The 13,471-nt window shown below is 37.4% G+C and overlaps 1 protein-coding gene across 3 annotated transcripts in view; it reads left to right on the forward strand.

The window, feature by feature from the left end:
- Positions 1 to 13,471, forward strand: part of PLA2G4A (phospholipase A2 group IVA) — a 169,665-nt gene that overhangs the window by 88,991 nt on the left and 67,203 nt on the right. For all 3 annotated transcript variants that reach the window (XM_037009886.2, XM_017681139.3, XM_037009887.2), the window contains 2 exons: positions 5,001 to 5,149; positions 5,840 to 5,953. In XM_037009886.2, coding sequence (XP_036865781.1) covers positions 5,001 to 5,149; positions 5,840 to 5,953 — 263 coding nt within the window. The remainder of the gene's footprint in view (positions 1 to 5,000; positions 5,150 to 5,839; positions 5,954 to 13,471) is intronic.

Here is a 13,471-nt window from a genome sequence, read left to right on the forward strand (position 1 = left end):
ATGGGAAGCAGGTGTGGGAATGCTGGTAATGTTCTAGATCTTGATCTGGGTGGTGGTAGCCTGGGTGAGTTCAGCTGATAAAAATTCAACAAACTGCACAATTACAATCTTTTAACCTTTCTACATGTATCTTATCCTTCAATAAAAACTTTATATTCACAAAAGAACTAAACTGTTGGTGAAATTCATACATTTTTTAGTGGGGATCACCATCACTTTCTCAGGGTTTATGCCAGCAAATTAGCCAGCAAAGTACAGGGGTAAGGAAAAGGTTGGCAATCATAAAACATTTAAGGTTTTAAATCTTTGAGCCTAAAAGCTTTAAGTTTTCCATGTAATAAGCATTATCACTAAATTACAAAAGTTTCAGAGGCGTGACTGCACTGGAGAATAGTGTTCATAGGCATTTCTTTCAACAAATTATTACTTAATTTTTGTTCTCACTATGGCATTCCTATGAAAGCAGAATGCTTGAATATCAAACCGTCACCTTAAATAGATTGCCAACTAACACACCCACACAGTACTTTGTTCTTGTATTTGTTTTCAATGGGCCACTTGAAAATGTATTTAAATGGCTGAAGACTAACAGAAGTGAATTACTGAATTGTGCTTAAAATAGTCTATGGGAAGAATAATTCCATGACAGAAGGCCAGTAAACCCTTTGACTTCTCAATGCCAAAGTGTTTCTGCTTTTCTGTGGTTTTTTAAAATCATTGTTCTTTGTTGATTCTAACAATACACTTTAAATACCGTTTTTCAAACTTGTGCGCCAAAGAATCACCTGGTCAAGTTGTTAAATATGCAGATTTCCAAGCTCACACTGAAAACGCTGAAGACTTTAAACACTGCATTTTTCATGCTCCAAATAACTCCATGAAGATACTTTAGTGGGCTACATTTTGAGAAACACTGCTTTAATCTCTTGTCAGCAGATCATAGCTATGTAGAGTGATGTTTTGACTGTGAATTGGCTGCGCCTTTTTCTTCTGGGTATTTTTTGCTGTTGATCACAAGAATTATGGGTCATCTTTATTTGAAGCAAAGGGTTTAAGTTGCTACAGAGTGAAGTGGATATGAGCAAGCAAATGGAGAACTCTTGAAATTGAACCTGGACTTTAGAAGCTGCTATCAGCTCCTATCATGAATCCCTTAATGCTCAGACAAAGCTGAAATGATAGATGGAAATGAAATGATAGATGGAGCTGAAATGATAGATGAAATTTAGGCAGGTGCTCCTTGAACTACTGAAGTTTATGAGTTTTATAGCCTCAGAATTCTAAAGCTATTTCTGGTGCATGTAGTTTCATGCCATCTTAATGGGAACAAAGAAGATCTGTGCCCCACAACCCAACATTTTTGTTTGTCAAACTTTAGATAAAAGGATGAGATAAAACACATCTTTGCCCACACATTACACCTTTACTACCCGTCTGGCTGGAACTAATCAAGGTGAAGCTGAATCAATGACTCAACACCAATTACCCTACAGGCATGAATTCACGGAGCCATGAAATAAATACATGCAAGGAAAAAACAGCATTTCTTTTTCTACATTTGACCTTCTTTTTTCCCCCCTTAATGCATCTCTAGGAGTATTTCTAGAGCATTGGACTGTTTTGCTGTGGAAATGAATGGCTTTCCCATTTCAAAGCTTCCAAGTGCTAGCATGCCAATGAAGAGTATACATTACGTAATGAAAGTGAGCCGAGCTATGTGATTACCATAATCCAATTTTAAGCTAGCCTCTCAAAACTTCTTTTCACCCTCCAGTATCTACCACGGCCACAGATGTTTCCTAGCTTGCAAAGATCAGCAATGATACAGATTATAATATCACAGTTTGCAGCTGTCATGCTTTTCCGCTGCCCAGCATCCTTTGACATCTTTGAAGTCTCTTGCTCATGAAGGCAGAGAAGAAACCAGAAAAACTACCATGCTTGACCCAAATTTTAGAATATCGACCTGATTTTAAAGTAAAAATAACAAGATTCCAAAGTGACAGCTTTGGCCTCCGTGCCAGTTTTAAAAAAAAGGTCTATTGATGTTTTGACAGATAGGTGTTGTGTTGCCATTTTGTATGGCATTTTCTTTATTGTTTTGTCAGAGTTAGGACTTGTTAAAGCATATGACTCATGGAGAGTCCAGTTTGGCTGAGACAATGGCTACGTCCCTGGCTGGTTTATGCCACTTCCATTTGCTGCATTCTTTTCCCATCTGGCTTCTCCCCAGGAATTTCACTTTCTGCTTTCTCTTTCTAATTCAGCCCAAGAAAACCTCTCCCTCCTCTTTTTCCAAGATTCCAGTGAAGTTGATCTCAAAAGGCAATTTTTCCACCTACATTTTGACTTTGTGTGTAATACTCTGGGTGACTGAACTAGTCCACGGTGAAGTATATCTGCTTGTCTCCCAGGTAACCTTGCCTCTAAAATGAGCTTAGCATTTGATTCATTTCCGTAGTTCAAATCTGCACTTTCTTATTTGGAGCCCTATCAAAGCCAAACTGTTTCTTGATGGGCAGTTCCTGGCATATAGTAGGCACTCAAATATTTCTTGGATGAATGGATGATGTTTACCATCTGTATGCCTTCCCCTTCCCACACACTTAAAAAAGAGCATTAGCTTTATGAGAAAGAACCACCCCTACGGGATGATGAAGGGCTATATTTTTGTGCATTTAATGGGAAGTACCAAGTGAATATTCTTCAATGCACATATTTACTTCTACTTAAGAGGAAAAAATATTTTTCCTTATAATCTACCACCCGCTATTCTAAACAGGTAGTTTTATTTCTGGTTTGCAATTCTGAGCCCTGAAAGCATGGCAGTAACGTGGTTAAGGAAAAAGAACAATCACCTGGTTGAAGAGGTGGGTAGAGTCACCGTGGACCATGTGCCTTCTTTGGTCCCTTTCTCCTGGCCATCCTTCCTGTTTGTCTTTCTGTTTTCTAGTTTGTCTTCCAGGGTCCTGTTCAAGAGATGTAGGCACTGAGTTAGAAATTAGAGTATGTAAATGTATCAAACCAACACCATTATACACCTTACCCTTACATAATGTTATATGTCAATTATATATCAGTAAAAATAAATATAAATTAATAAATAAACATTGCAATAACTACCCATTTACTTTTCTCTAAAACAGGATATCAAAAGTTTGAACAGAAGTTGACCTACAATAGTATCAGCTGAAATACTTATTTTAAGATACAGATCCTTAGACGCACTACAGACTTCCTGATTTATGGTCTCATGGGTTGAGGGTCTGGGGTCTGTGATTTTAGCCAGAACCCTAGACATTTACATTGTATTTTTACTTTTGAGACTCAGCTGCCCTTCATCAATGATGCATCAACTCCAAGCAGGAAAATTAAATAAAAGACAGTTCCGCATGCTTTTATCTCATTTGCAGATCTTCCCACTTTATAGTAAAAAAGCCCCCTTAAAAATATCTGCTGAATGCATAGAACTATGAGTACTATTTCAAAATTAAATGAAGGCTGCCAATTACATTATTTGATGACTGTAACTTATTGTTGAAGGACAAAGTATATCTAAAAAAAAAGTTTTCTTTGAAATCCAGTCATTTCAGAACAATTATTTTCACTTTTCCATTTTTGTATCTTTTTTTGTGGACCTCTGTACCACTTTGTTTATCTTTCCCTTCTTCCCTCCCTCCTCTTCTCCAAAAACTCTAAGTCCAGATCCTTTTCCCATAGTAACCCATACCTATGATCTCATCTTCACACTTAGGAACATGATGTCATTAAGAGAATGAATGCTGCAGTCAGATCTTGCTCCTATACTTAGCAACTGTGGAATACTGGACAGATTGTGCAACATCTCTCAATACCTGTTGCCTCAGCCCTGATAACTAAGTATTTACGTTATAATGCTGCTGTGAGATATGAATGAGACTAATGTATGTAAAGTGCTTAACAAAGATTCCAGCAGTCGTTACTTATTAGGTTTTGTGGTTATGAATTGACGTGACCACATAGGAAAGAGTGTGTTAAAGAGAAAAGTAGAGTCCATATGTTAGGAGACCTTAAATATTGTGGTATTTGTAGGTTCTGAAGATAGGAAAATCAGGAAGACTTGGTCCCTGCCCTCTAGTTATTGATAGTTTTATAGGAAAAGACAGATAGATGTCTAATTTTATCCATAAAATATAGTATGTGCGATGCTGTAAGAGGATGAAGAGTTCCATGGAAACACTAAAGAGAGTGATCAGCATTTCCATTGTTCAGGGTCAATTACCTCATTGTTAAGTGCATACATATATAATGGGAGGAAATTACAATAGTTCCCTTAATTGCAGTTATTTCTTTCTATTTAAAATGGCACACATATTATGTCCTGACTCAAGCAGGCTTTTATGTGCAATAGATAAAGCTTCCTTGAGACACCCACTCCACCTGATTGAATACTGACATAATGAATACTGAAATATATGTTGACTACTAATGTAAATGCAATCCCTTAGATTTGTTCAGTGTACAACCTATACAGCCATCCAAGGCAATCCTATAACTACAAAACATTTATCTCGCACTGACTTTAATTATTTTGTTTGACAAATAGTTAGGATAATTTTTCTAATGTAGACAAGCATCACGATTCTGAACCTATGATCTTGTTACCATCATGGCCCAGTGTGAAGGATATATCATACTTAGCTGAGTAAGATTGCTATCATTGTCTAGTAGTTGGATTGCTATGTTAACTGCAGTGAACATGCCCCCTAGGTGGACAGAGGAATTCTGAATAAATCACCTAATAAATGCTTCCTCCTCACAAAACCGTTATAAAGGGAAGAGATGTAATATATAAAAAGTACAAAACCTACAGTGTTCTTCTATTATATATTGTCTCAGACGTTTAGAATATGTTATTGCAGATTCATTGAAAATAACCTCACAACACGTATCAATAACATATTCGGAATTAGGAATCACATTTTTGTCTCCTTCTCACTGTCTGTGTTTACTGTCTGTAGTTGACACTCCAGATCCCTACGTGGAACTTTTCATCTCCTCAACCCCTGACAGCAGGAAGAGAACAAGACACTTCAATAATGACATAAACCCTGTGTGGAATGAAACTTTTGAATTTATTTTGGATCCTAATCAGGAAAATATTTTGGAGGTAATTGAGTTCTTTCAGGACTGTTCGTGGTTGTCATTATGCTGAAGTTGATGCTTGAGTTTGTCCCCTTACTGCCGTCTTTCTCCTCAGTGAGGTGGAGCCCAGCTGCACAGGGGGGTAGGTCAGTTTCTAGATGGTGCACACATCATGTTATGTGAGCATGCAATGGGAAATCTAGACGTTAGTTAGGGAGGAACCTTTTATCTTCCTCAGGTGCTTTCAAGGAAACATATTTTCCCTTAAGAGGAGGATCCAAGTACAACAGCATAAAAAGATTGTCAATAGATTATCACTTTAAAATCAGTTAACTTTTTTAACTTATAAGTTTTTAATGAAAAGTTAAAATAATTCAAGGTAAAATAGATTTTTCCCAAAATAACTGCATGCATTTTCTACATTATTTCTCACATTCCAAAGTGGCATTTCCCCTGAGAGGCAATTTTCCATTTTGAGGAACAGGATAATGAGTAGGTCAATGAGGAAAATGAAAAATTAATTATTGTATTAGTAGCAAACGTATTCAGGAAGAAAAGACAAAGTATTTCTATCAGTTGACTACTGAGGATCTCAAATGACTGTTAGAGGTCATTTGAGAACTTTCATTTTTAAAATATGACAGAGATTTTAGATATAATGGCTAAAGATCTAAGGAAAATTTTGTATTTGTGCTCCACCTTTCACTCTCTACAGATCACATTAATGGATGCCAATTATATCATGGATGAAACTCTAGGGACTGCAACATTTCCCATATCTTCTATGAAAGTGGGAGAGAAGAAAGAGGTTCCTTTTATTTTCAACCAGGTAAGCAACACAACAGAGTAGTAATTTTTCAGCCTTATGTCAGATAAAATATGTTTATTCTGGAAAGTTTGGTGTAATGTTTGGAAATTTTATTTATTTATTTATTAGAATGTTTTGTTCTTTAAAGAGAAAACTTTCTTTTCCCTTCTACTACTTGGTCAAATCTTTTACTATTCTGATATCTATAAACTTTGGTTAAGTTAATGACACTACATACTACAGAGGCATTAATCTCATTTGTTGTTCCAAATCATAGCACTGGGTTTAAGCAATGGCTTTGAACTCCACTGGCAATTCTAACACAGAACTTTGGGGAGGATGAAGGGAAGTACAATCTTAGAGGAATGGCACAGAGAGAGAGTTAGAATGAGTGAGTGAACTCAAAACTGTTGGGAATCCAAACTATTTCAAAATTTCATGATTAATAATAACTTGAGCCTCTGTGGAAGACTGTTTCCGTCTCCAATAATCCTCAAATAATTGAAGCAGTAGAAGGTCAACAGGAATGGCCTTGAGGTCACTGTTATCTTTATATTTGTAGGTTTGTTGTATTTCTGAAATTTAAGCAATTTATTTAGGAATAATAAAACCCCAGAAAAAAAATGTGTACAGAGCAAACATTGGATTTTGAATTTTATACAAAACTAATTGAGTAGTTTGCAGTGAGAAATGGAGACAACTGGTAGACCCAGTATGCAGAAGGCTGGTTAATGTACTAATTTTGTTGTGGGAGAGGCTCTGTGTTTTTTGCTGATCTTTGGAATGATTTTTCAAATCCTTCTCCTCACCCAAATCTGCCAATCCCTTAACTCTCATTTCTTTTCCTAACCATTACCATCCCAAGTGACCTCTTCCTCCTCTGAACCCCATGGTAATTATCTGTGGTATTCATTGGGACTGGATCATTAAACTGTTCAATTTTCCATCCCCCCACCAACCCCTAAACTAAAATCCTATAGGTCAGGAAACTGGAATATGCCTAATTACGGAGTTAATATATAGTTCATATTTACTGAATGAATGTATACCTATACTTAGAAACCAACTTAAGCCTGAAGGGGTACCTGATCAAGTCACACCATCAGAGTGCCCTGAGGATTCTCTGGTCACACATTCCTTGCTGATCCCTGCAGCTGCTCCAGGAAGCATGTCTTCTGTATGTCTTACACCCAGTGCCAAATGATATACTGCTCATGTTTCTGTTGGCCTCTTTTAAGCTTATTTCATTCTTTCTTTTTGCAAACATTTATTGAAGTCATCTGTGTACCAGCCATAGTGTTTTATGTTAGGAATGTAAAGAAGAATAAGATCAAGGAAGTTCTTCCCTCAGTTACCTCTGGGTAGAGGTAAGGTAGGGTTTGGAATGGGTGGTAGGCAGGAGGATACATGCATGTGATAAAAATAAACCATCATACGGTGAGATACATATCAATGAGGTGTGCACAGAATATACTGAGAAGATTGAATAAAGAAAGATTGTCTTATGAAAGGAGGCTAGGGATGACTGCACGTCAGTAGGTGGTTTTGAACAGGTTGAACAGTGAACATAGTGGTTAACTGCTTGGCATTTGAAGCCAGGCTGGTGTTTAAATCCCAGCTCTGTCCCTTACCATCTGTTTCATCCTGGGGAAATCACTTAGCTCCTCTGTGCCTCAATTTACTCATTTGAAAGTGGACATAACAGCTCATAGGAGAGTCATTTGATTAAACAAGTTAATTTCATTCATATAAAGCATGTCCATATAATAATGTATAATATAATGTATACTATATATAAATATATTTAAATATGTTAGATATAATTTAATTATAATTTCATATGATTCATTGTATCAAATATAGATAATCTATTACTTCATTTATATATTATTTAATTTATTACATACTAAATATATAATGATAATTGATAATAGAAATATATATAAAAACTATAGAAACATGCATGTATCCATACATATATATAGTGCTCAGAACATATAGTGCCTGGCACATACTAAGCACTCTGTAAATGTTTGTTGCTTTTGATCTTGTTGTGGTTATTATACTTTGAGAAAAGAGTAGGATTTCAGCAGGCAGAGAAGCAGTTATGAACATTCTAGGCAGAAGAAACTGCAAGCAGGTTGGGGCATGGCAAGTTACATAGCTTGGCAGGTACATGTGGGCGCAGAGTGGGGTAAACAGTTTAGAGATGGTCAAAGGTTAACATCTGCAGACCTTACCTATGGTATGTTGCTAGGATCTGCTCTCTATAAATGTTTGTTGAGGGTTTTGTAAGCATGTTCTGGCCTTTCCAAAGTATAATCTATTTTTCTGCTCTCCAGTCTATGACACAAAGAGTGATTATGAGAGAAGATATTACAGGGAAAATGCATTTCCTCTCCTCCTGTCATTTCCTATGATTAGGTATATAACTTCTGGGTTCTAGAAAAGGCTTTCTACAGGCCTGAACTTTAAGTCGCTTACATAGTTGTTTTCTTTAGGGTTCCTGAGGAAGCAGTTGGCCAAACAGCTTTTTTTCACTCTGTTCTCAAGAGTGACACCTGAATGACAATTCTTTGAGCTGATGACCTGAGATGGTAGTGGGGAGGGAGGTAAATGCGAGGCCACAAGCCTCTCCTTATCTCTGAATCCCCACTCTTCAGAGGAGGGAGGTCTTCTTTAAACAATTCTTGAAGATGATTGATGATGATCTGGTATAGAAAAAGGGCACTTGGAATTGGCAAATGGAGAACACATGCTTCAAGCCAAGATATTATTAGCCAAACCTTCTTCAAAATTTTGTCATCCAAAAGTTAATACTGAGTCAACATAGAGTCATTTCTGTGGCCAGGCCAGGAGAAAGAACAGGAGCCTCCAAACAGATACTGCCAGTTTCCAAGGGTCTGCCCTACCCACTCAGGGTGGGAATAGGGGATTGGGAGACCCGGACACTTTTGTCTCTGTCACTAACTAATCTCTAGAGTGTTTGAGCTGCCAATGCTTCTCTCTGGATCTTCTTTTCTTTATCTCTAAAATAAAGGTTTCGATAAACTTATTTCTAAGATCCTTTCCAATTTATAAAATTTTTTTATCTAGAAAGAATACTTTATTTTGCATTTGATTATTTCACCCCAGAGCTTGTGATTCTTCCCATTTTACAGATATGGACATAAAATAATAACACGATACTAAGAATCTTTATTATATAATTTTAAAATACTGATCGGTCAATAGAGTATTGTTTAATATGAGAGTTTGAGCTTTTATTATGCACTTAAGACTTGGCTAAATATTAAGAAAGTTAGCAAAAGCTCCACTTTCAAAGAACTAATTATCTATTTGGAAAGGAGGAGACGGTCATGTAACAGAATAAGCATTATCATTAGGCATCTATTCATCAGTTTACTTATTTAGGAGTCATTTATTAAGCACGTAGTACGTTCTAGGCAATATTCTAGATGACGGGCAAATACCAAGGAGGAGAGTATAACAGCAACACAGAGGAAGAGTAGTCCAGAGAGTGGTAGGAGATGCAGAGGGGGACAGAGAGGCAGACGGGGGTGGATGACAGTGGGCCACTGCGGGTTACAGGAGATATCAATGGCTTAGGCTTGTCCTGTAAGGAAGGATGTGGTTGGATCACTAAATGGGGTGAAAAGCCCTTCTGGTGGAGAAAACAGCCTGAGCCATTGCTCACAGTCATGGGACTAGAAAGGGCAAGCACGTCCAGGAAACAGTGTCTAGACAAGTGTGAGGGGAGCAGAGCATTCGTGCATGAAGGAAGAACAGGTACAGTGGGATCAGACCTCATCAGGGCTCGAGCTGGAGATGTTGAAATTTGGATGTTATCTTACTGGCAGTAGTGAGCCATGGTAAGGTTTGGCCAGGCATTCAAAATCATTAGCAAGCCAAAAACTAGTAGGTAAGATACAGAAAATGTTTGACATTGGAAACAAAAAGGGTGAGGCAGTGTTAGCAGACTACGCCTGTGGAATGTGCTGGTGTGAAGAGCACAGCGTGACTTGAGGAAGTCAGTGCAGCAATGGCTTTAAGGTGTCAATCAGAGTTGAATGGGAGGACTGCTTAGTAGCAGTGAGGATTGGTGAAAGTTGGGAAGCAGGATTTTACAGTGGATCCAGCTCTTCATGAGATCATGATTTACCACTCAAGTCAATTTTAGAACTTCATTTTTTTTTTTGAGGAGAAAGTGTCTCAGGGCCTGGGTCCACAGTTGTTGCTTTCCAGCTAGCATTTATAAGATCTGGGTTAGGCTGTGTTTGTTGGAGCCATAAATTTAGAGAGCCTCAGAGTCCTCATTGGACAGAAATTGGGAGGACTTGATGCTTTCCACCCCAGGCTTGGGGTCCGACAGCTATCGCCTAGGCTGGAGTTATCTGCTCACTGTGTGATGTTGGACAAGTTATTGTTTTACCCTTTCCATGCATCCTCATCTGTAAAACAAGGTTGTATCTAGTATCTTCCTAATAGGATGGTGGTTAGGGTGGAACTGCCTCAATTATTAAGGTCCCTTACTTGTTTGAACTTAAGTGACTAAAATGAACTTATTTATATATAGGTAGAGCCTATAAATTTAGTGATCATTCAGTGCAACACAGAAAATGCTCTCTTTACTCATTACTGAATATGCTCAAGTGTGGCCTTGGTTTATAGTATCCCATTTTAAAGTGAAAAGATATAGTTTCTTCACAATTTAGTGTATTTTGTGTAAGCAAAGTAGCCTCCTTCAAGAGAATCATGAAAATGCTAAGGTTTTGAAGTGAGACAGAAAGATTTCACTTCTTTATGTTCTAGATGAAATTACGTGTTTTGGGCCGGTAGTTTGAGGATGGTAGCTTCTGTGTTTATATTGCACGATGTAATCTGCCATCTTTACTTAGAAGTTAGTATTGTTGTCTAAAAATAGCCATATATCATGGCTTTTGGGGTACACAGTTTTGGCCAAGTGCTCTCTGACTACTGCTTGTTCATAATTGCAACATGAAAGCAAATGAAGTAATTCTATAGAAGAGAGAGTGGCAAAGCTCTAAAAAAAAGGTGTTTTGATGGTGAATTCAGAATGTTGATTTAGTATTAGGATGATTAATTGGAAAACTGTATTGGTATGTATAGACCAAGACCGCAATTCAGCTAAGTGAATGAGATAAAGCAAAGTTTGGAGGGAAGAAAAGAGAACTATATAATTTTGTGAGCTATTTGGGAGATGTTTGGCTAAGATGTGAACGCCGTCAGATGGATGCAAGGTTGAGTTCAGACAGAGGTCAAGTAATTCCTGGCAGTAAAAAGAATGCATTATATTAGCAATGGAACTGAAGTGAGTGTTTTTTGATACTTCTGTGATTCATAACTTTTGAACTGAAGGGCATTTTAGAATGCTCTGTGTTGTTGGGGTCCTCTAATAGACCTAAGTCCCATCAAAGAGTAGAACGTGTTCAGCTTATTTACCTTTGCATATCACCCTGACACACGTTAGGCACTTGAATCATTTTTGGATGAATGGATAAATGAATTCACTTATGGGAAATACAGAAAACCTGGGAAGCGCTCAGAGAGGCATAATGAAAGTAAATGAAGTTGAGAAAAGAGAAAAACTATACAAAGAGATTCCCATTTGGAGGAAAAGACATAGTATTTTGGTTCAGTAGTAGTGCTCTAGAAAATCTGGTTTATTGTATGATAGCTAATGATTATACAGCTCTTTCAGAAATTCCAATCTCCACGTAAAATACCCTTCAGTTCAAATATAATGCATTCTCCCTTACTGCCAGGACTTACTTGACCTCTGTTTGAACTCTATCTTTTAACACTGGGATATTTTGAGGGGCACAATTATCCTGAATTTTTTGGTAATAGATTATATGATTCCTGGTAGTAAATACACCCATTATTAAATCCTCACCCCAACTCTTGCAGTTACTATCTGTCAACCTAGAAAGACATTACAGAATCACTGACTCTAGTCACCAGGCTGCACTTAGCAGCAAAACGAAAAGGTGGCAGATTTTTGCTAATTTTATTTTATTAAGAAATCATGAATGTTAATTAGCCTTACACATAATAAACAAATGTCAAATCATTGTGTTACATGACTGGAACTTACATAATGTATATATCAATTATATCTCAAAGATAAATATTAGTTTTTACTGTTATCAAAAAAAATGTATTGTGGAAAATTATTTTAGCAGTGTCTCATTCAATTTTAAATGTGCAAAATTTATTTAGATGTGACCTCGCTTGTATTGTCAGGGTTAGAATTTCCTCTCTGCACTTGAGTTTCCTCTTCTTGGAGCCCACATTGGGTGCCTTTTTCATAGGCGGGAGTTACAGTGTATGGAAAACATGATTCTTAGTAAAAGTGACTGTCATTTTTTAAATATGATTTTGTTTTTTATCTGGCCCAGGTCAGGTAAATAAAGCAGGAAATATTGTGTAGTTCTCTTGAAAGATGTAAATGACTGTTAAATCAACGCAGTGATTAGCTGCTGTTTGTTTATACTGATGAAAAAAGCAGTCAGTTGACTAGGGGAGAAACAGATTCAAAGTAATGTTTTACTGAAAGGAAGGGTTGTGAATAGTGTAATATATTAATATGAGAAGGCATGGCATTTCGAAGAGCTCTTTACTAATAGGATAGAGTCTCAAGTTAAAATTATTTGACTCTGTGCATCTTTTTGTAATAATAATTTTAAAAGGCCCCCTTAATGCCAGGCACTCGTGTTGAATTAGCTTTATTATTTCAAAACAATGTTGAGAAGTTTACAAGATAATTAGTGGGTTAGATACTTTTAAAATGATGAATCTGAAATGGCTTTTTTATATAGTGTCACTTCCCTAGTTCCCTTCCCCCTCTCCCAAAGAACATAGGCATCTAAAATGCTTTCCTCTGGAATGCAAAGGTGAGATTATTGTTTTCCACAAGAAAATACAAGGAGTGCAATCTGCTGCTTACATTTATAATTCAGTGGCATTCTTATTTGTCTGGCTCTTGGCTAAGAATTATGTGGCTGAGGAGAGCTGGAGAGATTTAGTCAGCTTTCCTTCTACTTGCCTTGTTGATGCCAGCAATGTGAAAGAACACAGTGCAGAGCCGTGTTAGGCCAAGCGTGGGAAGGAGTTAACAATAATTGTTTAATGTCTCACACAGGAAGTACATATTTTTGTGGCTATTTTAGCTGAGTGACATGTACCAGGTAAAAGGCACGGAGAGATGGTAAATGTCAGTCTTCATGGCATGTCTGAACACAGTGCCTCAAGGGGAAGAGTTTCAGTTTCCTCCTGATTGTGGGTGATCTACTTGGGCAACATGTGGAACACCATCCATGTGACAAGAACCATGACCAATACATTCTGTTCTTCTCCAAGTGGCAGAAACATCCTGTGTCCTTCCTTCTCTCATCCTGCCTTCATTTAGAGAGTCTTCCCAGTCTGTCCAGGATCGTGAATGTATTAGCCATGAACTGTTGGGCCTGGAGTTAGAAGGGACATTCTTAGGGAGAAGAGAATGTGACCATAACACAC

Source organism: Manis javanica, chromosome 11 (genome assembly GCF_040802235.1).
Source record: "Manis javanica isolate MJ-LG chromosome 11, MJ_LKY, whole genome shotgun sequence".
NCBI lineage: Eukaryota > Metazoa > Chordata > Mammalia > Pholidota > Manidae > Manis > Manis javanica.